General features: G+C 42.9%; 2 protein-coding genes across 5 annotated transcripts in view; one reads left to right on the top strand and one right to left on the bottom strand.

The window, feature by feature from the left end:
* Positions 1-249: 249 nt before the first annotated feature.
* Positions 250-9,004, bottom strand: Atg2 (Autophagy-related 2). Its single transcript, XM_064120825.1, has 4 exons — positions 8,288-9,004; positions 7,175-7,487; positions 1,514-6,963; positions 250-1,316 (listed from the first exon to the last, which is right to left on the bottom strand). The coding sequence occupies exons 1-4, from the start codon at positions 8,459-8,461 to the stop codon at positions 1,077-1,079; spliced, it is 6,177 nt and encodes a 2,058-aa protein (XP_063976895.1). The 5' UTR covers positions 8,462-9,004; the 3' UTR covers positions 250-1,076.
* Positions 9,005-10,430: 1,426 nt separating this feature from the next.
* The window catches only part of LOC135162406 (transcriptional activator cubitus interruptus-like), a 61,756-nt gene continuing 44,890 nt past the window's right edge, over positions 10,431-27,296 (top strand). Inside the window, exons 1-6 of one of the 4 annotated variants that reach the window (XM_064120827.1) lie at positions 10,431-11,039; positions 13,892-14,371; positions 16,155-16,635; positions 18,481-18,729; positions 23,569-23,922; positions 25,291-25,807. In XM_064120827.1, the coding sequence (XP_063976897.1) occupies positions 25,557-25,807 (251 nt within the window). In that variant the 5' untranslated portion in view covers positions 10,431-11,039; positions 13,892-14,371; positions 16,155-16,635; ... (1 more) ...; positions 23,569-23,922; positions 25,291-25,556. Of the gene's footprint in view, positions 11,040-11,234; positions 11,361-13,891; positions 14,372-16,154; positions 16,636-18,480; positions 18,730-23,568; positions 23,923-24,641; positions 25,808-27,296 lie in introns of those variants that run through there. The other 3 variants (XM_064120829.1, XM_064120828.1, XM_064120826.1) reach the window with 3 other exon arrangements.

Genomic DNA, 27,296 nt, shown 5'->3' on the forward strand with positions numbered 1-27,296 from the left:
TGATAGCGTGATAAAATTTGCATGTTTGCACTTTATTCATCACAAGAAGTCGATAGAAATAAAAACTATCAAACATTAAATTTGAATGTCAAAACATTTCCCTCCGGAACAACCCCTGAACCCCTGTTGTTACGGTCAGTCGGCAAGCCAGAACTCAAAGTTATCGATTGCAGGAATTTTAATCCTGATAAAGTTAAGGGAGGACGGAGCAAGAGGAACATTCAAGGTTAAATTTAATCAGCGGTAAAATAGGCATACAATGTTTATTAATAAAAAATTTGTATCATTACATATACATCACTGATAAAAAACATCGTTAGAACAAAAATACTTACGAGTGAGGATAATATATACATTACAGTTGTATCGTTCATTGTCATTTAAATTCTATAAATATAAAGTATATCTTCATCATTCAACGTATTCTCAGCATTTCATCACTGAAACTTCAACCGTAGTTCGTGGTGAATGAGTCCTTTCCAGGCACCACTGATACTTAACTCAATAATTAATGAAAGTAACTGTTATGGCATTCACGCAGTAATCGAACTCGTTGGATATTCTGGTTAAATCTATCATCCCCCAGCTCGGTTAAAAAATAAAATTGACGTTGAGTTAAATCGTGTGTGAGAACATCCCAGCCTTTGCGCGATTCAAATGATTATTTGTGGGAAATAAATTTAATTGAATAACTGAGGCAATCACTGATGAATTATTCGTGCTCTTTCATCGTTTTTGATAGACAGGAATTAATAACTAATTATTTCATTATTAATTAAATTATTCAATAAGAAATTCTACGTGGACATTATTCCCTGATGTTCTCCTGGGGATTTTGTCCCCATTTTGAAGAAAAGTTTTATTGTTTTCCATATGAAAATGTTACTTCATAATAAACAAAAAATGTTAAACCTCATCATTTTTTAATTTTTGCCAACGTTTTAGTGAATCTAATCGATTTTCTCAGCGAACACTCTCGACTCATCAATCAAATTTGCTCCCACAAATGCACTAAGTTTGTATGTTATCAATCAAGTAGTTTGTTGTACCTATATAAAAAAAAATGGTTGCTCGTCCTAATTGACGTCCCGAGGATCCTGTCGCCACTTCTGAGCTGCCTCGTGTCTAGCATCTGGCACCAATTGGGATTTCATACCACCGAGGACATTGCTTGTCGCCTCGGTGGCGAGGATGATCGGTTTAACCACTGTTGGAGGAATTTGTCTCAGTACCCCACCAACAGCTCCAGAGACACCCTTCTGTTCGTGCTCCACACTCGCTACACGCACCAATTGATTGGCTGTTTCACCCAATCCCTGAAAAGCCATTTTGCAAATTGAATTAATTACGCAATATCTTATCATATTTTGCTCTAAACCCAAGCGTTCACTGGATAAAATCAAAATTTGAAAAAATCTTGACGTATCTATTCATTGCCCATAGATGTCTCTAGAGAGAAATATTCAAAACATCATAATTAACGATTGAGTTTTATGATGAATAAATTAATTACCTCTTTGACTAGCATATAAGCATTGGTCATGCCCTCCCTGATATCCAGCGGCTGACTATACCGCTTTCTCCTCCCCTTCTGTCCCTTACTCTTTCTTCTGACACTGGGCCCAGGACTGACCATGTCGTAAGCAGTTTCGGCAGTGCTTTGAATAGCATGAACCAACCTGGAGGTCAACTCCAGGGCGGCCATGGCCGTCGATGTGGTAAAACTGTTGGCCCCCCTCTGGAGGCCCCTCACAATCCTCCCATCCTTCTGATACTGCTCGATAGGCATCCAGAAGAGATCCCTGATCCCCTGGAAGAGCTGTACCAGCGAGTGCATGGGCCCCACTCCCCCCAACAAACTGGGCAACTGATTCTTCTTGATGTCCTGGAGCCATTCGGACAACAAGTACGCCATCAGTTTCTCAAAGCCCAGGAGGCCATGCCTGTAAGTGAGCCTCTTGAGCCGCAGCTCCGAGCAGTTGAGCTGTCCCAACCCCATGAGCAGCCCAGCCAAAGGCCCATGAGTCAAGTCCACCCTTTTCCCATGATAATCGAGTCTGACTAGTACCTCTGGTGCGAAAATAACACTCCTAAAATAAATCGGCTGGGAGTCGTCCTGTCCTCCACTGGTGACCTTGACCTTCTGTTTGCTTTCCTTGATGGTCAGCTCGTCCTCCAAGAGAATCATGAGATTATGATCGACAAGGTCCCCGTCACTCACAGTTTCAGACTCCACAACCCCCTCACCCTCGTTATCATTAACACTCATCACTGGGGGATGATGCGTCGGTGTTCCCTGTTTCGATCCCGGTGACGATGTAGTATTCGCCGGCCCATTCGCTGGATCCTGACTGGTCTTTGTTGTCCCCGTGAGTTCAGTAAAAAAATCAATGAGAAACAGCAAGCTGTCCTGATCGATGTTCAGTCGAAGGGGAAGAACACTCACTTTCAGACAGCATTCCTGAGCATTGAGTTTGGGATCAGGTCTGATATGAACGGCCTTCAAGGCAAACATATTGGCGTGTGTCTGCCTAGGTCTAGCCTCACTGCTGTACTGGTACAGGAACTTGTTGATATGAGAGGAAGCCAGTCTGTCACGAATCTCAATCTCACTGACGAGCAGCACCTGCCTGGAAGCCTCAGCAGCGTTTTCCGAATACGATTCGTGTTGAAACCGAACTTTATTAAGCTGCAGCTCCATAAGAACGTCGTGCTGTCGTCCCGGACCACCCAGTGTCCACCAGTCATTCGAGTTGAGCCTGATCTTCCTTGGAGAATTCGGCGCCGAGCCAAATCTAATTTCATTGGGGGATATCTTACTGAAGCCGACGACAGCTGATCTACTCCGACCAACCGAGAAGCCGTCCTTATGAAGAGAGTCATCAATGGTCACGTGTTTCTTCACCTGTGGCTGGGGCTTCCCAAAGTCCTTTCCCCCGTACATATGCCAGACCAGTGTCATCTCACACAGCGTATACCTCAGGATTGCTGGGGGGAATTTCTTTGGTGCCTTCAGCAGATCAGTTTTCCCCAGAGGAATCGAGAAATGATTATCAACAACGCGGATGTACTCTTGAGATAGCCATCGCACCTCGGGAACACCGTGCCTTGGCATTATGCCAGCACCTGCTTCCTCTCCCAGAATGCAAAAGTCCTCGTCAGGATCAGAATCAGACTGCTTCTGACCAATAGGACAGGTGTCATTACCAGTCATCTCTGACGAGGCTATCGCCACTGGATGAGACTCGTCCGGGAAGAAAAACACCTCCACTTTGGGTTCGGGCTTGGGCTCCCTCTTCTCCAAAGTCGCCGAGCAGTTCCCCTTCACCGTATCCTCCATGGCCTCCTCCATGAGACTATTCACCCTCTCCTCCTGACTCTTACTCAACGTGTTTATGCTCTCGTCTCCCAGGAGGCTCTCCTCATCCCCTGATGAGGGAACTGCAATGCTGTCAGTTGAGACTGCATTCGGTGCTAGATCACCATCATTAGCGAAGTACGTCAGTAGTTGTGTCAGAGCTCTTCCAGAATCCGCACAAGTCCTAATGTGGAGGACATTGTTGCTGGCTCGGAGATCCACCCTGGGCCCACCGCCACACATCTTCTCGTTCAGCCGCAGCGACAGCTCAAACAGTCCCAGATCCATTACACAGACGTAGTCCCTCCTCAGATCCACCTCGTTTCCCAACTTCTCAGAGATGAACAGAGCAATGTCTTCAGCGATAAACCTCAGAGTCGAGGTATTGGTCTTTGCTGCTATGTTCGACGACACACTGAAACTTCCCAAGGTCAGCATGGACCTCATCGGCAGATACAAAGGCCTGTAATCCACCGAACAGTTCCACAAATGAAGATGAAGCTCGACTAGAACACCTGGTGGGGAGTACCCGGCCACGGGATGATCCACGACATCCAGACAATCCATAAACTGAGAGAACCAGGATACCTGAGAGGAGCACATCCGGTGTCTCAGAGTGGCGTTCCTCATGCCCACTGCCACTCTGAAGGTCTTTATATGGTGGGTCTGGTGGGCAGCTTGGATTCTCACTGCAACCGTCAGCATGTCCTTATCCGTTCCCAATTCATGTCCATCTTTGCTACGGTATATTGATGGCTGACAGTGTCTAGGGGTTACACTGTTGATGGATCGCAGTGGAGGTGACTGGGAGGGAATCGTCGTCAAACTACAGTGATTCAACCCCACCGTCTTCACGAGAGTGCACACGTAACCTAGATTTGAGTCGCCTTTGTACGAGTTCACACAGAAAATCGTTGCATCATCCACACGGAGGATCAGCTCCCCCTGCTGACCTGGTATCACATTCGATGAGCTATCGCGTACTGGTGTGTACATGCTTAACAAACCCTGGGGAATGTTCAACGTCAGCGCCATTTTCGTTTGGCCACTTTTCGGAGTCTTGCTGGCACTGTCAAAGTTCTTTTCGGTGGAGTGAAAGACCCCCTCATCGTCAGAGTCGACATCTGAGTCACAGTGGATACCGCTCTTGCACATACTGAATTTCGGGTAAATGGACTCCTGGAAGAGGGTGGAAGCCAGGTCCAGAGCGATGTTGGGTTCGGGTTGGCTGGCGGGGCGAGGGGCCGAGGGCTCCCAGAGGAAGAGATCTGTGTTGATCCTGTTGTATAGCTGCTCGTACAGATGCTTTGATGGTATCTGAACCGACAAACAGGGCAGCGTGATTTCTATCTGCAGTTTGGACCCATGGGCGCCCTCCTCTATGAATTCCAGCATCTCCTGCCGATTCCCAGGGATGACGAGCTCCTCCCCCTCCCGGCGTTCCTGATCATCTTTGTTGTAAGACTCTGACTCTGTGTGGGGCGTGTCAGACTCGTGAATGACTCTCTTGGAGCTGAAGGGCGAGGGTTGATGCCTCGGGGGATTGAGTGCTTCGTCGAGGCTCGAGTTGGGCTCCTCCTCGGAGCTCTCCTCTAGGGGCCCCCCCAGGTGCTGAGGAAAAAGTGTTATCACAATTCTCGGCCAGCCGAATTGGCTCTCGTTCTGCTGCAGCGATCCGTCAGTCTTCTCGTCAACCTGACTTCTACCAATCTCAATGGGAATATCGGAATCTACTTCAGCGTAGGTGATCAACAAATCCTTACACTGGATCTCGTGCCTCGTCAAGTGGTGACTCTTGCTGTCCATGGATGTGTGTAGCTGTGCGTTACTCAGAGTCATGGTTATGAAGTCAGGACGAACTGATCTGGTCCACCAGGGAACTCTGCTCATGTCATGAAGAGGTCGTAAATCTGGCACTGGAAAGCGAAGTTTAATCGTCATCTTCAGAGACGAGACTCTGATGTCCACTCGTGAGTCGGAGATTATGGGGCTCTCGACAGCCTGGTAGAACATACTCTGCTGGTTCCACATGTCCCTACCCTTAGTCGGAGGATTACTCACGCAGATATGCTGGGGATTCAGCACAGCTGATATGCGGTCGACTAGCGTAACATCTAGCTCTGATCGACAGGGCTCCAATGTTATCTCTATTTCCGTTCGAGGATGAGTGAATTTTGTCATCTGGCCATGACGTACAGCTTTCTCGGAGTACTTGAAACGCATCCTGAAGTCTGTTGTGTTGGAGAAGCCCTGGGTATCGGTCCTGGCGAAGGACAGAAGCTCTATGAACTCGATATTCTGAGCTTCCGTCGATTTGTTTGAATCTATCAGGCACTCTATCAGCTCTAGGCTCGCCAGTGTGAGGGACCCGGTGATGGCGGAGGCCTGGCTTGTCGTCTTTTCAGAGCCCTCGATCACCAGTGGAGCTGCCAGGAGCCTTATATGGCTCAGCTTACACGCCTCCAGAAACATTTTCGAAGCCTTCTCGAAGTTTTTGTTGCCATAATCCGCAGCAAAAATTCCCAAACTATTGAAGAAGTCCTCAGATGTTTTCCTCATCTGCTCGATGCTGGCACACGTCAGTCCTCGCGACTCGATCCCCAGTGTCAAGATGTCCTCGTGGAGAACAACGACAGCTATGGAGGAAACTCGAATGTGAAATTGAGAAGTCTCTGCACAGGGATCTGTCTCCACGCTTGTCCTGTGTTTGTGCGTTCTCGAGACATTTATCGAGCTCTTGGAGCTCGTGGTGCTTGTCATACTTTCATCCATGGTGACGGCGTTGGTGGACATGGAGTCAGACATGCCTGGCAGCTTCATGGGAAGGAACTCCTCCTCGTTGTCTGAATCGTCCAGGGAAGCTGTCGACCAGCCCTGAGTGTTCCGTAGATCTGTGGACCTGGTACCAGCAGGTGGATTCAACTGGTGCATCAGTTCCCGCTCGACCCTGGAGAAGTCGGCACCAGCCATCGGCTTCTCCACACAGGGACGTGGCGCCACGTTCGACATGTCCTCCAGGTCTGGGGATGCGAGGCCGTGACAGAGCTCCAGGAGAACGTGAAGCTGCCTAGGACTCAGGAAGGAGATGAAAGACCCCAGAGTCACCTCAAGCTCCACTTTAGGACCTGATACACCTTCTCCTTGCTTCAGTTTCAGTCTGATCTCCTGCCTTCCCGTCAGCTTTCCACAGATTATCGGATTAGACTGGGACAGTGTCGTTATTATGCTCTTCTCTGGGGGCGTGTGCATCGAGGGAGACATTTGTGCGGAAGAAAAATGTCCATCAGAAGCTTTCGAATCCGGCGTTGATCCTCGGGAGGTCGTGATCACACTTCGGGAGAATGTCCGCAAGCGGGAGGGGAACTCGTCTATGTGAATGGTCACCCCTTCCAAGTAGAAGCGTTTAGTCGTGAAGGCCGATACTATGTAACCTTTTGTTGGTTGAGTGGGGTCTAGCGTCAGGGTCGAGGGGTCTGAACCTGCCTCGTCCGAATATTCTAGGTTTCTTATACACATTTCTATCGCTACTCCTGTGGTCGAGTCTAGGGGGACGTGCTCCAGGCGTATCACAGTATCCAGAAATCTCACTTTTACTCGAGAGAGTACTGAAAATGCAATTATCGTGGTCAGGGAGTTTACATTATTTTAAAACTATATTATTATTAACTTGCAAATTCTGCTTTAACTAAGAAAGTAGAAGACCTGATCTCATTTTAGAATTTAGAACTCGAGTCGTAAATTTACTTTATCTGAGAGGCTTTAATGTATTTCAATTTTACTTTTCACTTTTAACTTAAAAGTTAACATCATGCATACTTGAATCTATAGTTTGCGCGAACAACTCCACCCCCTCGAGAGGCTGTGCATTTCCCGCATTATTGGCATCCTGCTGCAGGCACTCCTGTGCCAGTTGCATGCTGGATGTCATGGAGCTCCACATCGACTCGAACATGGAGGTGCCAGTCTCTGTTCTCTGTCGAGGCTGAACAGTGAGCTTGAGACCCTTGACCTCGACATAGCTGGCCTCGCTGAGGAGCGCTGACCAGGGTATGCTGAGGGACATCTCGGATATGAAACCGTCGACGAACTCCAGGGGTAAGTGGTGTTGCTCGCCCATTTCATTGAGTGCCTGTACAATAGATGTGAAAGTTCAGACGGTCTTTGTATGGTAATTTTGTAATGAGGACTGAAAAAATTCTAGTGTTCAATAATCATTGTTAAGAAGCCTTTTTATTGATAAAGGGGAACCCGATAGGTTTTCAATCGTTAGAAAATAATTATTATAAATAAGAAATTGGCCTTGGTAAGCGACAAAATTCCAAGAGGATAAATAATTTATTATCTGCGATAATAAATTATTTATCTGCGATAATAAATTATATATAATAAATTATTTATCTCTTTTGTCTAGTAAAAAATCTAAACAAGTGAGTCATTGTCGTCATTATCATTAGCAAGGAAAAAAACTAAAATAAATTGAATACAATGCTCATTACTGAGAAAAAATGGCATACGTCAACTTTTTAATTTTCTAACCTCAAATAAAGATTGTTTTGCTGTCAAAAAAATCTGAAACGACCAAATTCTCGTCTTCATTGATAAATTGAGATTTTCATTAACAATGAATACCACAACTGTGAATTTAAAGAATTATTAGAACTGGCAAATGACGTATTCAAATGACAGCCTTGCTTCACTTTGAAAAAAAATTCCTTTCGCCTCTAAAAGATACAAAAATGAAACATTTGTCATCGTCACCATCAGCCCCTTCACAATCACTATATATCCGTCAAAGTGAAATAATTCTTCTGAAACGACGAAGTTCCAAAACCTGTTAGTTTACTTGTCTTCGCCCCTTAAATATTCATGAATAGATAAATTTGCTTCGAAAAAGGCAACTGTCAAACGAAAAATCCATGATTAAATTACCTGAACATCGAGGCTGACATTGGTGACTCTTCCCGTGCCATTATACAAATCAACAGTCAATTGATCAAGTGTCAGTTTCTCCTCCAAAAATTGTCCAAGATACCTCTGCAAAAGGTACCTGCATGCCCTCTTCTTAATTCCCTCTGGCCACGGAAAACAAAAGAGCCAAGACATGTTTACACCCCTAACACATCAATTACCAATCGTTATCCTTTGTTCGATAGCCCCGTTGAATTCTTGAATATTTAATTCCTCTCATTCGTCCACAATTAACCTCAATCCTCCATTATCTCCGTCTAAACAAAACTCAGCCCCAATTTTCTCACATCATTGACACGTGTCTCGGTTGATCCAATAATTCGAAACATAATATATATGTAATGATACAAAAACGAAATCAGTGATGACTGAAACTGTTGTAACGGATGTTTCAGCTGTTTGATGTTTTTTTTCACGTTCCCCCACTACTCCAGGGGAGTCAGACACAAACACTGATGCGATTGTCTACAGTCGGAATGGAGAACAGTGACATTCGGCAATCTTCGGGGCTACTTGTCAAGACAATCTACAGTCTTGTTTCTATGATTGGCTCAACATCCTTGTCAAGCTTTCATGAACTCCCTCGGCCGAATCAGAACCGAAGGCAGTTCTATGATCAATTCGAGTATAAATTACAATACTGAGACGCACCAGTGGCTGAGGAAAACACCATTCTCCACTGGAACTGATAATTCGGCTGCATTCGGTGACGTTCGGGCGTCCCTTCCACTCAAGTGAGTTGAGGGTAGTGGAGGCGCTCCCACCACTGGAAACGAACATGTGCCGAAGTGAGCAGAGCGCCAGGTGAAGTGTGCTGGTGCTCCATTGATTGAAATCAGCTGATTCTTCGGTTTGTTTGGCATATAGACTCTGGCTTGTTTGCATGTGTGTTTGTCTATGCTAATTAAAAAATTATACGTTCTTTTCTAATAAATATTAAGGAATAAAACCAACGGTGTTCGGAGGAGAATTCAATTCTCCTTGCTCAAGCCAAGTTTCATCCCTTAATCTTCAAAAATTAAAATTAAAACTCAAGGGGAAAATCGAAAGACAGTCTGCGCCGAGAACCTGTGGGGTTTGCCACTGCGGTTCGAATTTCCTCGAGGTTTTTAATTATTATTCAACAAGATGAAGCAATACAACTTGGACTGATTGAGAAGAATTTAATTCTCCTCCGAATACCGTTGGTTTTATCCCTTAATATTTATTAGAAAATGGGATATCATTGTTTAATTATCGGGGGAATTTTCGAACGTGTCTCTGCGTCGAGATCCCATTGGGGTTTTCCCAGCCCTACGCCCCAGGAAATAATATACCATCATTCCCTATTCGATTCTGGATTTTTAGCATTTTATGATTTGTTAATTATCGCCAAACCCCCTGCAAATGGGGGGTTACTGCCGACCCCATTCCTTCCGCCGTCAAGCACCAGATAATAAATTGAAGTGGAGAGTAATCACAATTTTTATTTGATTGTAATCGCTGATTGGAGTATGTACAAACGAGTCAACCTTTATATTCGTGATCTACAAACGATTTTCTAGAAAACTAGCTACGGTTCAATTAAAAAGGGCAATTTTTCCATGTTTTCCAGTCAACATCGTGGACAAAATCAAAATGATCATGGTTAGTACAGTCATGTACTAACGATGTACAATCATGTACATTAGTTAGTTTTTCTATTTACAACCCCCCGCCGTCTAAGTGCATTAGTGTTCAATATTTAAAGAGATTATGGGGGAGATTGCTGACTTATGGAGCGGATTTGACCACAAAACCGACCGCTCGTAGCCGTATCTCTAAAGTTCTTAGCCCCTGTAGGTACATGATCGACAGAAAAATGCCGATACAGTAGATGTTATTGACCGACCGAAGGCCGACGAAATCCCGATAGTTTCTCCCCCGCTAGACGGCACCAACCGCCAGAATTTTCACGTATCACATAAAACATTAGTTGACTCAATCAAGAATTGTCAATTCCAACAAACCCTAGAATTCCTACTCATCGATTAAGAGTCTAAACCAAGATAAAAATTATCCATTCTCAGTTAATAAATATATCTCTCCTTCTAAAAATACTGTGCCCCCCAAAGAAGCTTTTCACCACGTTAATCAAGTCCCCTTTCCAGAATAAAATCGCTCGGGGCCCGACCTCACGATTTTTAATTGGAAAGGGACCTGAATTATTCATTCATCTGCCCGAAGAAATCAGAATCAACTGCCCCCCTCCCCCCTCGCCATTCCACCCCACAGCGTTCAATCTCTCCTGTGTATCCTAGAGGCACAGGTGCCTAAAGAAGTAATCGAAGAATCCCCTAAACTCCCCTCGAATATTTCTCTCGCAACACGCGTTATGTGCCCATGTTTACCATGAATATGCTCTTCACATTCTTCCATCTACAGGCAGTTGACTCCATCTTCCTTCCACCCATCCCTTCCTCCCACTCTGCACCCGGCCACAGACCAAGTGCCCGAAAGGTGGGGGCTGGTAGGCGGCACCAAAGTCGGGCCCTAGGAGCGAGAGTGGGAAGGAGAAAGTAGGGGAAGTGGTCCAGTCCACGAGGATGGAGAGAGATCCAACCGTGAAATTAAAACATGATGAGGGCGTCCAGATTGAGACACGAGTATGAGAAAGAGGGAATCGACGATTGGGCTAACGTGATACGTCAGGGACGGATTCATCGTTATTTCCATAATTTCTCGAGGCTATACCGTAAGTGATGATTGAAATTATGTTGATTATTCAATTTATTTCGTGCTCCAATTCCATTTGCATTAGGTTTTATGAAAAATTGAAGGGCTCCAACGAACAATGGAGAATTGAATATCATTTTCGTTGGGACATTGAGGAGTCTGGAATCCTGAAAAAATGTCATGGCGTCTTGTAAAGAGTTTGATGGCGACACCTGCGTCATTTGCGGTTAAAATGGCATTAGTTGAGATTGAAGTTTTTGTATCAAAAAATCAGGGAAAATAACGAACTCCTTGAAGATTGATTCTGGTAGGAAACAAATCGTTGACCTGAGGTTATCCCGTAAGTGATGATTCAAGTTATGTTGATTATTCAATTTATTTGGTGCCCCAATTCCATTGGCTTTGATTTTTATGCGAAATTGGGAGATTCTAACCAACAAAGCAGAGTACTATTTTTTGTGTGATGCTCAAGGGTTTGTTAATCGTGAAAAAAAACTTGTGATGACGTCTTGTAAAAAATTTGGTGACGAGAATTCGGTCGTTTAAGGTTGAGTGGGACTAGTTGAGATTGAAATTGTCTACCATGAAATTGCGCAAAATAATGAACTCCATGGGGATTGACCCTGACAAGAAAAAAAAATCATTGGCCTCAACTCTCGAATTTCTTGTTCTCGTCTCCAAGGGCGTAACCCCCTGGTGTTTCGGAACACCCCGACGGTTACCTTGTGTTTTCAAAGATGTGTTCTCATTCAGAGAATCAGCCGCTAATCCCAGGAAGGATTGACACGCGCGAACGCCGTCGAAAAGCTCTGTTCTGTTGAGAATTTTTCAATCCATTTAGATCTCCACGTTCACGCAATAATTTTTTATACCGAGTTGGCGTTTTCACCCAATTTTTATTATTTCGGGGATGAATGCCAGAGTTAGGTGGGCACAAAATGCCCCAGTGGATGGTTTGAGGATGCATTGAACTGACAGTAAGTGGGTGGCTGCTTTGTGACGGCTTTACAGGTACCTTTGGAGTCATGCGAGCGTGAGGTTAGGGCGCTTTATGTATCACATGTCAGGGAATAAATTGTCCAGAAACTTGGTGAGGTCGGCAAACCGTGTTTGGAGGGGATTAAGGAGATACTGAGGTAGATGAAAGAGAACTTCTGGTAAGGTACATCAGTCGCCACCTTTTATGACCAATTTAGAAATTTCGGGAGCGAAACTTGGGTGAAAATCACACCACTACGTTAAAAACAGTTGAATTAGCTGATTTATTCTCAAAAACGATTTTATAATTGACATTGAAACAGTCTTAATTAGGATAATTAACATGGTAAATGTATAAAGAGAAAGTAGTACCTCTAAATAAATTTAATTGAGTTAATTACAAAATTGATAGACTGATATATCTTGTCGAAAGGCTCTGGAGTAAATTTTGATGGATTTCGTTGTTTTTCAATTTACATTTTTATGCTTTTTACAAAAAACCATTGAGTTTTCATTATCATCGAAGCCAATCACATATTCTGTGCCTATTCTGTGACTAGTACTCAACAAACAGAAGATTGTCAGAGCCGAGTTTCTCGATAGTTAAAACAAAATTACGACCTACTAGCAATTGGTGATGAATAAAAAAACTTAAATTAACTATTTATGTCATAAATTAAAAAATAGAAAATGCTCAAAGAACCATTCATTTATCAATATTAATGATCAATATTTATGTTGAAATGCTAGAAGAGAAAGTATTGTTACTTATGTTTACTTTTCGCTAAATATCGTGCAATACACGAACGAATCATCGAAAAATCAACAAACTAAATTCAAAATATTCCATGAAATTCGTTTCACGGATTTGGTTCCATGTTTCAACGATTTTCACCCTAGAAATTGCACCAGAAAATCCATAAAAAGGCGAGGCAGATCTACCTAAAGAGCCCTTCATAGATCACGTCCCTCCTAGTTTTACCGATTTTTGTGGAAGAAATGAGGACAAAGAATTCAAACCAACCGCGCTATTATTTGCCGAAATCCCGTGTCCATGGGTGTCGTCGGACGTTATAACTCTGCCAACAATGCCCAGTGCCTGGGACTACCATTGTAATATCCAGGGATCATTCGAAAGGCTATTCGTACCTTTCCACGTTTCTCTTTTTTTTCCTTTTTCTCTCTTCTCGTTCCTTTTCGCCTCCTCTCGCCGCCGAAGATGTCTTCATTAAAGAAGTCAAGCTTCTTGAAGCAGTCAGGGGGCCTCGGATGACTGCACATCGGCCCAGGGACACGTAATTTTCGTGGAAAAGACGGAATCTCTTGCCAGGTTACAGGGGAATAAAAAAAAACTCAGATTATCCACAATTCACAAAATACGTAATAAAAATGAAATAAAAAGAATTGGGAATGCGTAAGTCGTTTTTGTCGGTTTGAGGGTGATATATCGTTTTATGAAAATTAGACAGCTATCTTCAAAGCAACGGCGTTTCAAATATTAATAAATTATGAAGGAAAAAAAAGTGGCGATTTTTTTTTCACTGTTTCAACGTCTATTCAAATGTGTTTAAGCATGACGAGAGAAATTATGACAGGGGGCACCATTCCCCGGGTATAATTAGAGAATGATGAAGGCCGAGACAAACATTCAATTATTTTCTACTATAATCATCGTTTTTTTTCTCCCTCAAAAGTGTGAAAATTGCGATTTTGGAAGATAGAAAAATGATTTATCTGATATCAATAAATTTATTAAATAAGTGTGAAAGAACGCTTCTTCTAAGCGAAAAAGTATCTTTATATGAAATAAATAGATAAATTTGTTAATTTGCAACATCAACTTTCGGGAAATAATTTTAAAAAACTGAAATAATTTTTAACCCATTCTTCTAGGTGTACCTGAAATGTTCATAAACCCATCACATTTGGCGGCACAGCCCCACCTCTTGGCAATACTCTCACCCCTAGGATTCCCCGTACTCCGAAGCACGTTTATTATCCATTTGAAAAGGTCCCCTCCACGAAAGAGGCTCATTGATGTCCAACCGACAATGCAGACCACCGCGTAAAGATCGATTAGCCACACCGAATTCATCCTCGTGAAATCCCTCGAGATTTGTATCCCCCGGATACTCAAACAAATAACGATAAAGGGGAAAAAAAATTGAGAGATCAATTGAAAAAGCTCGAGCGAATGAAGACGTTTGTTCCTTGGAAATTCTTGAGCATCATGAGAGAACAGAGAGCTGTTGTGGCGCAGGTGGGAGCCCTCAATTTCACCGAGGCCAGTAAGAGCCACAAGAAGTGCATGCGTGAGCCTCGACGAAGATGACCACTCGGAAAAAAGCTCGTTAAGAGCCCAAGCTGCTGAAGGTAATTCTTGTTCAACGACCCCAACCTCAAAACTTCCATTCTTTGTTTAATTCCCGAGATTATTCTCTTCGAGGCTGTTAAAAATTCTTAAAAATCAAATGATAGTGGTATTTGAATTCTCAATATCTTGAAGTTGAAGTCAATTCAAGATCAAATCAGGGGTAGAAGTTATCGAGTCATTTCTTCATTTTATATTCTCGAGAATTGGTCATTGGATGATCAAATTATTCAATCATTTTCATTGTCGTGCGCACCGCAATATTATAATCGCAGTGGATACAATGAATGATTGGTTGTTAAAAATTTCGAAATTTATTACTTAAAATTCAAAGAGTAATTGCCTAACAGTGTATCGAGCCTTCATTTATCTCTCCCCCGGCGGGGGGAGAAAAAAAATGATTCGAACGCACGACCCGGGGACAACTGAACGGTAAAATTCCGGGAAAAAGGATAAAAAATGTCGAATTCTTGTGTTACAAAGTGAGAAACCGATTTTTGGTGGGAAACAGGTTATTTCGGGCCGGTGTCGAGGTGGGAAATAAAGCGGAATTGTGGGAATGTCTGGCTATTTTTATTTTCGAAATTTCTTTGGAAATGCTAGCTGTGTTAGAAATTATCACAACTCTTACCGGAATATGAGTAAAAAATTTTATCAGTGTGTTATTGTTATTAGTAATAATTTTTTAATGGATTCGCGTTGAGAGGCTCCATGCAATGATAAGAGGTGTGATAGACAAGTGATAACACAAAATAATTGCAGAGTGAAAGCAATGTGTCTGAATCAATCAAGTCTAAATCCGAATTCTAATTCTAAGTACACCGGATGAAGAAAAAAAGGACAATAAATAGTTTATGGCACCGTTAACATCGCCGAATAAAAAAGAAAATCACATATTTTCATACAAGTGCGACGAGTTTTTCGTGAGTGTGAAGTTGGAGGCCGGCGGCGAGGCCGAGGGCTACCAATCACACGAGCTGAAAAATCTCCGATGCGTATGTGACGAACCATATTTTTTATCAGCTTATGTTCCGCTCAACGAGTGGCGAACGATGGATTCTTTAAAAAAAAAAAAAAATTTACGAGTGAACGAAAGGGTGTAATGGGTCGTTACATACACAACGAAAAAATAACAGAAAAATTACTGGACTAGCTGAAATTGGTTCATTCTAACACTCGGAAAAATGTACGTACCAACACCGGCATTTTTGCTGCGGGCTATGAGAAATTTTTTCAAATTTTATTCCTAGTAGCACAACATAATCTGAAAAATTACGGTAATTAAGACCTAACAGTATTTCATGATGACTCACAACGACTTCCTTCGGAACGTTGTATTTAGGTTTTCTTTCTTGAAATTTTTATTGAATTTTTCCCTTCCCACGATGGGTATTCATGAATTGTAAAAAATTTGTTGGTTAACGACCAGGGGAAAATTATTTCATCAGCTCTGCATTGCGATTCATAAAAATCTGTGATGTTAAGCGACTATAATCTTTGATACCACAACATAATCTCAAAACTGCTGGTAAATTGTCAGAAAAATAAAATCTATCAAGGGATCTATCGTCATTATCCTTTCATAAGAATTCAATAATCTTGATATCAACAATTTCGGCTGTGATTCAAGTCATCCGAAAACAAATATCCAACGATATCCCCCATACTCCAATATCGATTTGAAAAAATTAATGAATTCATTAAATATTGGCACTGTCCATTCACATGCACCAGAGTGTCATAAAAAATCGAAAACGTAAATTTGCACGATTAATATGCTTTCAGGCGATGGAAAAAACGCTAATTAAAAGCCAGCACTATCTCGGACTGAATGAATTCATTCAATTATATACAAGTGTCTCTTCAGCATCAATCACCTCAGCTCCATGCTTATTTACTCACCGGTAATAAGAGTCGACACGCTATCATCTGGTCACTGTCGTTTGCCGAGAAATCAAGACCCCCGAGGTATCGATTTTCATGGTGTTGTGACCCCGACGTGTGTTTATACTCGTGTTTATATAACCGAGAAAACCGTTAAAAGCAGAAGGAATCTGTGAGACCGATGGAGTCAGCATCCGATAATCTCCTTCGTCTCAAGATGTGCACCAGAAACAGCCCCCTACCCTCACCACCTCGACCAGCGATTCGCTACAGTGGCCGTTGGGTTACTACGGTTGGTGCTCGGCTGTAATTAGCGCCACTTCGATCCTTTGTCGATGCCTCCACGCTACAAGAAACGAGATGATTGCTTCTCCCGTTTTCGGTGAGTCCCTATGGCTTTCAACCAGAGAGAGATTTTCTCTTTTTTTTTTACCTGTTTTCACCCCAAAAAGGGGATGAAATATCGAGGCTTTTGTGGAGATGACACTGGGAGGCTTTGGTATGCTAATCTAGCACTTATTGATGATTTTTGAGAAATTTTTGAAGCACTAATTGCTTACCAGCGTTCTGAGGCGCTGGAAACATGTTAATTTTATGGTAATCAGGGTTGTTTATGGCTTCCGAATGAATCGTAAGGGGATTATTGTAATTTCCGGGGGAAATAGATGTTTTAAGGTTTTCGTTCGTGAGGATCGGTCTTTGGAATCTTTATTCTCTTTTCCAAAATTTTTGTATTCACGTGCATGGCGGACATGCATTATGTTTTACATGCGCTAAAGATGTTTCCTCGAAGTTGAAAAAAACTCGGAATTTATTTCAACTCCGAGATAGATTTGCTTTCTTAGCGGTGATGAAAACTCGGTTTTAATGGAGAAACTATTATACTGAATTGTTTAGACTAGAGGGACTGAAAGAAATAGTAATTTGCCATTTTTTCCTGTAATCATTTAGTAGCGAAGTGGTGAAACGAGATCAATTACTTTTAACTATTGATGAATATCGCGAATTCTAAGGAAGATGGAAAAAGTTTTATTATATCATTTTGCGGCTCTTAGAATCGGAAATGGTGCTCGAAAAATCGATTCAGGGATAAGTCGATTTATCTCGTCTTACCGTTTCCGCTACCAAATTATTCCTGTTGATGTGAGGTCATATGATCTTGAAATTGAAGCCTTATAAGTGATTTAATGAAGGTTCAATTATAGTTTAGTCAGGGTTTAATTGGGGCTTATTGAAGGTTCTGTCAGGGTTTAGTCGAGATAAAAATTTTCCATTCAGTTGGATTTATCTATTGAAAAGCCAATTTTATTCTAATGTAACTGCAAGAATATACTAAAATTGCACGTCTATAATGCATGGAAAAGGAACATCTTAATCACGCCTCGAGTAGAAGAGGAAGAAAATTGGACGAAGCACCGCTGCACCTGGCATTTATTCCAATGAAAATGCGAGCAAAAAAGTGAACTAGGATTTTTCAATAATTTTTCTCCTATTTACCATTAAAAAAATGATGAATAAAAACATGCTACCTTTCGTCGCGCCGAGAAATACTGGTTGAAATAATACTAATCGAGTATAACTACTCAAAATCACCCCTCACAAGCCGAATTATCCACACCAGGATTAACGTTAATTGTAGTCGAATCACTGAGTTAATTAAGACATAAAAATACCGGTGAGTCTTTCATTACCTTTTCGTCGATTAGCCACGGTGCTCAGGGAAGGTCAGATAAAAGTGATTCCCGGTGAAAGAGGGAGTGAGGAGGGAAAAGAGGCGGGTATTTCTCAAAAGAAACAAATTGCAACAGCCGTGCAGTGAGTGAACCGGGGATGAATCAATTTTACCTTTATTCTTTTTTTTTTCCTTTTCCTTCTCAAGAGGTGCAGAATAAACAGGGAACAAAGAGGACTTGTGGATGACTTGCTGAAGTATTTTGCCTTCATCATTTGCGTGAAAAAAATTTTGATGAGTAAACAGTGGAAAAAAAAATTTTTCATTTTCCGTTCATAATTGCATTAATTTTTATCAATGCAACGAGAATCAGTGAGAAATTGTGATACTGTGCAATTACGAATTCCTCTTTTTTCCTGGATTTTATGGTATTTCACCTGTTTATGGCCATAAAATTAAGGAAATTCATTTTTATTGACATGTTTTTGTCACGTTAAAGCGCTAGTATTCATCGTGACTAATTCGTCTTTACGCGTGTGTATATATACCCCGCAGAATTATCTCTCACATCTCGGGTACCTGGAGAATACTTGCCGTCCAACTACAACTTCCCAACACCTCGAAGGGTAGCCAAAAGGCTGTGAGTGAAAAAAAAATGTAAAAGAGGAAGGGAGAGAACGAAGAAGAACTTAACTCTGGTACCAAGCGGCAGCAGAAGCACAGGCCTGAGCATCAGGAGTGCATTGGAGAGTCATCTAAAGAGAAAAAGCGAGTCCGAGACCACAGTGAGGGATCGTGCCGATGGTAAGTTTAGATAAGATACGCTGGGGCTCGAAACACCGGCACCCGGAGTCTTCTCGTGTGCTATTTCGTCCCTTTTTGCTGCATGTAGTCGAGTTCCAAAGTCAGAAGAGTCAAAAGTTGGTATCGGCAGGTAGTCGTGTAATTCATCGTCACCCAGGGGGAAAAATTTACCCTTTAGGGGTTTTTTGTAGTTTAAAAAAAAATTTTAAATTCGACAGGGCCAATTTGGCTTTTTTCCGTCTAGGGATTTTTGGGTTTTACATAGAGGACGACCGCTTGTTACAATTTTTAGTTTTTTTTTTCAATTCGAGGACTAATTGAGGTCTGAATTTTTTTGATTCATTTAAAGCAATTCTGAAGGCAAACTCAATGATTATGATGTGTCGTTTCATTCGAGATCTTCAAGAACTGTTTCTTAATGCTCGAAACGTTCACAACTAATTTTACATTTTTCAACTCCCATCTCAAATTGGGTATTTTTTTGTTCATTCTCTCGTCCATTTTATCCACAAGATTCATTTTCGGTTCCAAAACCCCCCGTGGACCCTCGGACAGGCGATAAATGGTCCAGTGCAGTGCGAGGGATCGTCACCCAGAGTGAAAACTGGGGTCGAGTGACCCGGAGCCACGAGCCCATTACAAGTTTATAACTTCCTGGAGAGGGGGACCGCATGAAATTTCGACTTTTCAACTCCCAGTGGAACAAAGACAGCATCACGGTGGCGATTATGGGGAAGAGGAGGCGAAGGCTTTTTCACGCCGCTCACCTGTCGTGTTTTCGAAAAATCCTCTTTGGGAAAATCCTCGCGTAGAAAGTTGACACTGATGCGTGACTAATTTAGTGAAAAATCCTGAAATTATAGGTAATCTCTAGGGACAATGGCACGAGGGCCAGCAGGTTGACAAAAATGCGAAGTCAATTTCCCGGTTTTGGTTAATTTCAATTTTTCACAAATTTATTGGTGGCTTACGGAACAAATGCCCACTTGACTACATTAATTTGTTACATTAATCTTGATGCCAGAATTTCGCAAAATTTTGCCCCCCTCTTTCCAAATTTTTTCCCGTGCAGATTTTGTGATATATTTTTTCTAAAACCGCTCGACCGAAAGAGAACAATAATTTTTATAATCTCTTATTTTTCCTTTCTCATTTATTTTTGACAGAGGAATTCTTATAAATTAGATGAAAAATATTTATAATCCCTTTATTCCGCTCAATTGAACTTTCACTAACGCCCAAATTCATTCTCCATAACTCACACAACCACACGGCAATCAAGTGGTAGGATGTCTCTATCCCCTTTCAGTCTGTCGGTTCTGCCCGGTATGATTAGAGGTCCCCGGAGAACACGCGCGGCTCTAGACAAGAGGACCCAACGTCTAAACTCCCCAGGAATTAAATTCACTCGTCCCACGGAAATACCAAACAATTCACTAAGAAACTCGATTCAATCCTCTCATAAATCCTCGGCGTTTAATTCGGCATTCTTGGGTTGGGGACATCTACATGTTCATTTATTCTCAGACTCGCTTTATCCAAGTATTCAAGTCCTAAAAATTTCAAATTTTCGCGGACCACTTCAAATACTGATCAGCCGTTAGTATTCGCAAAAATCATTGGGGCGAATTTCTATCGATTTTCTCGTTCGTAGTTTCTCCGGGATTCCCCCGAATCTAAAAATTACACCCTAACCTCAATCCCCCGCACCTCAGTACTACCCTGAAAACTCTGGATTAATTGAGTCATTAGTTACGAGTGAGTCCGCGTGCGCGAGGAGACGGGAGCCAGAAAGAAGTGTAGTATACCATACGAAAAGGCAGTGATACAATAAAGCAAAAACAAAATGAGAAAAAAAAAATCTCACTCCCGCGTGGAGGGATAGAATGAGAAATACACAGGAGACGAGAATCAGCGAAATCCACCGACAACGCCCGATCGTCTTCGTTGTTTCTCGTCTTCGGAGGTCTTCGCGTGGGGGCGAGGCCACCATGTTTTCTCTTCGGCTACCTCCCTCTCGCTCACACCCTCACACCCCTCATTCAAACCTCTCTTTTGGTCTCGCAAGCAGTGTATGGTTGCGTTCGGCCACCTTGGGGCGCCTCCGGGTGGCGAACAGACCAACCTGTCTGCCTCGCGCCACCTCCACCCTCTTCTCCTGCCCCTTTATTCCATCGCCTCTTATAACCAAACTCCCTTCTACCCCCACACCCCACCCCTCCTCAGCTCACTCCACATTTCCTTTTTATATTGCCGACTCGCATGTTCTCAGACGCGCGCACGGACATTCCTCACCTTCCTCTCCCCCACACCACCCCGTCACAACTCCATCTGTTAACGATATCGTTAACCGGACGATATTTTCCGCAGCATCAATCCCAAATCGCTTGTTTACCAATTTAATAAAAGAAAAAAAAACTCATGGGGAACCGCCAGATACCGTTTCAAGATTTTTTATTTTTAATTGGACGAAACCATCAACCAGAGATAATTTTCACTGTCGATGAGCATCACTCACATAACCCCCTCTCTCTCTCACTCTCTTCAACTAACATGTATTAAGTTATTCGCTTTACGTGCGATGAGTGGGAAGGCGTGTCTCCCTCAGACCTCACGATTAACGAGACACCCGACGTCTTCTCGTTTGACGTGTGGCGTATAAACCACGTCGTCATTACGTCAGTATTATCTCAATCCACAAAGTGTTAACCCCAATTCGGTGCTTTCTTTTTTCCCACGTTTTGTATCAGAAAGAAGCTGTTTCACAAATAAAATGTTAGTGTCTCTCGGGAAAAAAAAAATACATAAATATTGCCTCTCAGGGTATCGCCTAGTTCTCTCAACTTTTGTGGGCCCGACACCGGGGTCCTATCTAAAAAAAAAAAAAAAAGAGAAGATAAAAATAAAATCCGAGAAAACGAGGAACAAATTATCTCGTCAGTCTGAAGAATGGCCGGCGGTGGGGTGGGGAAGATGATGCGGAGGAATAAGGATGGAATGTCTCGGCTGGATCTTTCACTTTTGGATCCTTTCCCTAAGGCCAAAAACGCGGCTTGTACACTTCTCTCGGGGGCCTCATAGCGCCCTGCGTGTCGGCTCAGGCGCGGCTGTCTTTCCTACCTGATGAGAGCCGTTGGGATGTTGACGATGAGGCCGCGGATGTTCACTTGGGCCCCAAGAGGGGCGGGAGGGCAGGAGTAAGGTGGCTGTCACGCCAATGGCCAGCGGCTTTTTGGTAGACGAAAAAAATAAGGCAAAAAGGAGATGTAGTGAGAGAAAGAGAGAGATGAGAGAACAGTTAATGAGCATGGACTGCGGGGGGCGATGAGAAAATGTTGTTCGTGCCACCCCTCCGGGTCCCAACAGCTATATGCGTGTATATATATTGTGGGCCCCTCTGAAGCACCGACTTTCTGGGAACGAACCACGCCTCGGGTTTCACGAGTCGGCGATTTTTTTTTTTTTATTTCATTTTTTTTTTCTTTACCGAGACCAAAATTTTCGGTAGCTTTGCACAATTTTTTTAGGTTAAAATTGGGAGAAATTGAATTAAAATGATTACCAATGACATTTTACCGCGGGGCGGGGGGGAGGCATCTGAAGGGTAGTGGGTACAGGGGCCTTACCCCCTCTTCCCATCCCCACTTTATAAGACTTTGCACAAGGGCCCCCCCTGCAACATCATTGGCTCGGGAAGTCCTATCCCCACCCCTTTCGTCCAAATAGAACAGAAAGCACAAGGAGATGAGAAGAATACCCCGTTCTCCTCGTTTCACAGATTGCCACCACGAAATTATAATTCCACCTGATGAATATAAAATATTTGTATCCCCACAAAGTGTCGAATCAACTACTTTATTACCATGAAAACTGGATAGGTGCGAGGAGGTATCTCAGTGTAGGCGAGTTAATTAGCTCCTTTATTTTACGATCACCAAAAAAAAAAACAACCAAAATGTCTTCTTCAGATTAATTCTCAATAATTTGTGTTCTCTCCTCTCTGCTCCACTCCCCCTCCAATCAGACCCAGCCTGAGTGAGACATCTTGTCCCACAATATTGATGTCATCGATCCTCAAAGTGGGCCCTGGTATTTCGCCTTTTATCGGCTCAACTTGCACACTATCAAACATAACCTCAACTCTCTCACACAAACATCCGGTTGGGTTGACTGGTCGTGTAACAAGCGCGATGTTGCCGCGTTTGTCCACTCAACAATTTCTATTCGTGTTGCCCCCCACCCCCCCTCTTGCCACACACACGAACACGGACACATACATGATCATGTGATGGGGTTGGTGGACGTCCTTCTTTTCTCATTTGACAAGCGGAATTACACAAGTGGATGGGACTGACCACTTTTTGTCGCGCTCGCAATTTGCGTCCATCGATTGGGCCCCCAAGAATTGTCCATCACCGGCGACTCATCTTCCCGCCATTTTTTTTTTTTAAACAAAAATTTTTAACTCACTCGATAAGTCCAGTGTCGTGGTACAACTGAGAACCAGTTCCGTACATGAAAAAAAAAAATAAAATAAAAATGAAGAGGTAAAAAAAAAATATGTTAGAGAGAGAGAGAGAAAATAAAGGAGATGCGATCGTCGCCCTCGTCGTCGAGCGAAAGGTCTCGCGATGCCGTCCAATTAGGGCGCGGTCCATTTAGAAGGAAACATCCGGTGTGTGTGCCTGCGCTAAATGGACGCCATTCTAAGACCTCCGAATCTCTCTGGTCGTTTTGCACATCCCTCTCACTCTTTGCCACCGCTATTCCACACGATTGTGTGGTTATATTCAGTTGTTTATATCTTATTTTGATGTTCTGTCCTTCTTTGATTTTTAGGTTAGTCTCGTTCAAGGGTAATTAGGTCCATTTCGCCGGGTGGTGGTGGCGGTGGACGAAGGGAGGGAGGGCAGCTTGTGGAGTGAGGCCCCACGAAAATCAACAAAATAGTGAGCGTCGGGTGTTTACCAGAGATGCCGAAAGTGAGAAACACTAGACGCGACAGAGGTCGATGAAAATGGATGGATGTATTTTGATGGGAGGGGGGTGTGGCGAAGATCTCCAAGGGTTTCTAGTTAATGACTCTATGCATCGTGTCCCGGTTATTCCCAAACCGTCATTATTGGGACCCGGTCGGGGTCTGATGCCAGGGCGCGTGTGAGATGTCTTCATTTTTTTTCTGATGAGACAAAGGTAGGGGAAACACGTTTATATTTATTTTGAGGCGAATTGCCCCGGCTTTTGTCGTAAATTTGTTGGCATTTATAAGGGATTTTTTAGTTAATTGGACTCGAGAATTGTTTATGGAGATTGAAAACACGTGTATGAGCGGATTTTTTTAGTCACGATTTGGTCAGTTGATTGATAAAAATTTCGATTTTCAATCTAGTACAGAAAGTCGTGGCGTTGCTTAGTAGAATTGATCGTTGAAATGTCGTGAACATCCCCAGTAATATTCATCGCTGTAATTCGATAGTTTCACTTTATTATGAAAACATTTGTCCCAGCGGAAGGTCATGTTTAACACGTCCCCATCATGGGTGTTACACATGTTGAGATATTGTGGATACTCGTGTAACAGCGAAATGAAAGCCCTCGGGGTGTGGGATGCGCTGACAGAGGTCAGAAAATGGGTCTTTTAAATGTGCTACAACCCCCAGTGTGTCGTCAATAATAGAAAAAGTAACCTAAGAATTTCCGGGGGGGGGGGGGGAGAGAGCGAGATTGTCCCGCATGGCTCTTGGCCGGAAGTCTCTATTCAGTGGTTCACTCCCTCCGGTTTTCATCATTTTCACTTCATCGTTAGCTCGAATTACCAGGAATTCCCCGCCGCAGTTTGATTTATCGTTTTTCTCATTATTATTATCCCCCATACATTTAATTTAAAGAGTTATTGTCGATATCTTCTAATTTTTTATGAAGAAAAAAAAAAATACAAAGCCCAAAAGCTGCTTTCCAACGGCCGGCCACCAAATGACTAAAAAAATCTTCCCCACTAATTTATAAAATAATAATAATGACAAGAAAATTCTAATCTAAAGAATGCCACCAGGACCGGCCGAAAGAATGTAATAATTTTCAAAGAGTCGTAACCCATGAAAATAAATCCGTAAAACCCGTACAGAAAGCCCAGTGAACAATTCAAAACGGGTGCTAGTTGAGTTGTCGAGCTGACACGCGTTCTCTTCCCTCTTTGTCTCCACATCTCCATCTCCCTTCACCTCTCTTCAGGATCGCCCCACCATATCCATCCCTCTCCCCCACTACAACCGTTCTCCCCACTCCAACTACTCAATTTCACCATCTCTCTCTAATTTCCGAGAGTTTTTCCCTCCTCAGTACCGCCATGAACAGCGTCTCCGTCGCACGCCCACAGTTTCAATTCTCAATTTCGTGGGGGGGAATGCACACTTTGCTTTGCTTCCACTGTGCAACCCCTCTCTCCATTTCATTCCACTCAGTACCGCCATACTCGTCAGAGGATAAACACCACAAATCGTCGTCTCGGTGCTCGACCCTCAATATTTTTATCCACAATTTTTTTTTCTTCATTTTTTACAGGTTATCCCCCCAATCCTCGCCCAGTGTCAAGTGCCAAGTATAATTCCCTATTAAATAATGAACATAAATAAAAGTGAAGTGACGATTGCTCGTGGATAAAGGAAAAAGTACCGGTGATTTTTGTTGTTAAGAGTTGAGTGTTTTGACCTAAAAAAAAAATCCAACACTCAGTGATGAGAGACTCTATCGAGTGTGGATAATGTTGAGACTAAGTAGCTGTGAAGGACTTTTGTTATTGTGTTTATTTATTTAAAAGTGTGACAATAATGCCGGAGAAGGAGGTGGCCTACCATCAGGAGGCATTCTCACTTTTACCGCCACCACCGCCACACCATCCCCACTCGGCATTTCACGCTGCCTTTCACCCTCATCCACATCATGGGCCGCCCCCGCCACCTTTTCATCCACATCATGGACCGCCTGCACCTCCCCATCCAGCTGTGGCCGCTGCTTGGGAACATCATGCTGCTGCTGCTGCCGCTGCTGCTGTAGTTTTTCATGCACCACCACCTCATCCGTAAGTCAACATTTTCATTGATGTACGAACGATGTTTTTATGAGATTCTCCGACTGTCGTCGGTATTAGTAGCATGACCTCCAAAATGGGGGATAAAGTCGATTAAGCGATAGTAAAAGGGTTGAGAAAGTGGAGAATTACAATTACGAAATATTATCCCTGATTTCAACTTGGCATGACAAATATTAAGGATGGAATGGGTCAATCTCTGTCCAATGTATGCTAAAATGTGAAGAAACTGGTGATATGGCAAGCGAAATGCCACAGGGAGAAAAAAATTCAGCGCAAGTTGTCGAATCGTTTGATAACAGTTCTGTCTTCTGGCAGTTCCTGGAAAATCACCCGGGTTCGGTAAACATTACCTGGCTGTTGCGCAATTCTTCCCCAATGGGTAGATAAACTTTACTGAACGGTAGGCTAATTGTACTGAAGCATATGGTAATTTTCCCCGAACGTCCAAAACAACCCCATTAACAAAGGTTCGGGTAATTTCTGATGAATTGTTGTGTTCGTGAAAGACTCGAAGTACGAGAAGAAAAGGTGAGGTTGAGAGATTGACCCCGGAAGTCATCAGAATTTCCAACGTTGCATGACAGAGATATTTCGAGGGAGATGATCCCAAAAATCGGGGATCAAATCGATTGATCGACGTTAGAAGTATCAGGTGACAAGGGGAAAGGGCAAGCGGAGAAAAATTCTATTCGACTATAAAAAAACATAACAAATGGTGACAAACGTCAATATATTCTTCACGCACCTCTTTGATTTCAATCTCTCTAATTTTGATGTTAATCATGATCTGGGGGGGGACCCAAAAAAACTCATTAGATCAATCCGAAAAATTGAAAACCATAACAAAACATGTGGAGACTATCAACTGCCGTAAACACGTCTTCACCCTCTGTAAATCCCTCTCCCCTTGCTCTCATACAACTCAAACCTAATTCACTGAGACGTTTGAAGAAGCACGAGCTTAACTTCAGCCCCTGCCCGTTCGCGATTTAACCTCCAACTCGTAAAGTTTCCTCAAGTTATTACCGACGGCTACCGAATGCTTCCCCCCCGAGATTTATACTCGTGTGGAAAATTCACCCGGCGCCTTCGAAAACTGAAGGAAAAAAAATTTAGCAAATGATCGCACTGTCGCTGTCGCTTTCTCCATCGCTCCAGCGACGGCAGAAATCCAACCGATTCTCTTTATTTTACTCTATTTATTCAACATCGACTGGGATATTTTTCGCGGCAGCTATTTTGAGAACATTTGCTTCAAGAGGAAGAACAGAAACACGTGTGAGTGGGGATCGTTCAAGTGGAGGAATTCATTTTTTTTATATCAATTTTAATCAATCGTTTCATGATTTCGTGACTTATGCGGGTACATTGGGCGGTTTTTAATTCGCGCAATGGTACGGGTGAGAGCACGAGAGATGTAAAATGAGTCATTGAACTTGGGGCCCTCTGTTAAACCTTTCCAATGAAGTCACTGATT

Source organism: Diachasmimorpha longicaudata, chromosome 5 (genome assembly GCF_034640455.1).
Source record: "Diachasmimorpha longicaudata isolate KC_UGA_2023 chromosome 5, iyDiaLong2, whole genome shotgun sequence".
Taxonomy (NCBI): Eukaryota; Metazoa; Arthropoda; class Insecta; order Hymenoptera; family Braconidae; genus Diachasmimorpha; species Diachasmimorpha longicaudata.

What these genes read in the sequence shown, in the direction of transcription:
- Atg2 (XM_064120825.1), bottom strand. Translation starts at nt 8,461, where the DNA reads ATGTCTTGGCTCTTTTGTTTTCCGTGGCCAGAGGGAATTAAGAAGAGG. An exon ending in ATGTCAGCCTCGATGTTCAG is followed by an intron (nt 7,488 to 8,287) that starts GTAATTTAATCA and finishes TCTATTGTACAG; the next exon opens with GCACTCAATGAAATGGGCGA. An exon ending in CTTATATGCTAGTCAAAGAG is followed by an intron (nt 1,317 to 1,513) that starts GTAATTAATTTA and finishes ATGGCTTTTCAG; the next exon opens with GGATTGGGTGAAACAGCCAA.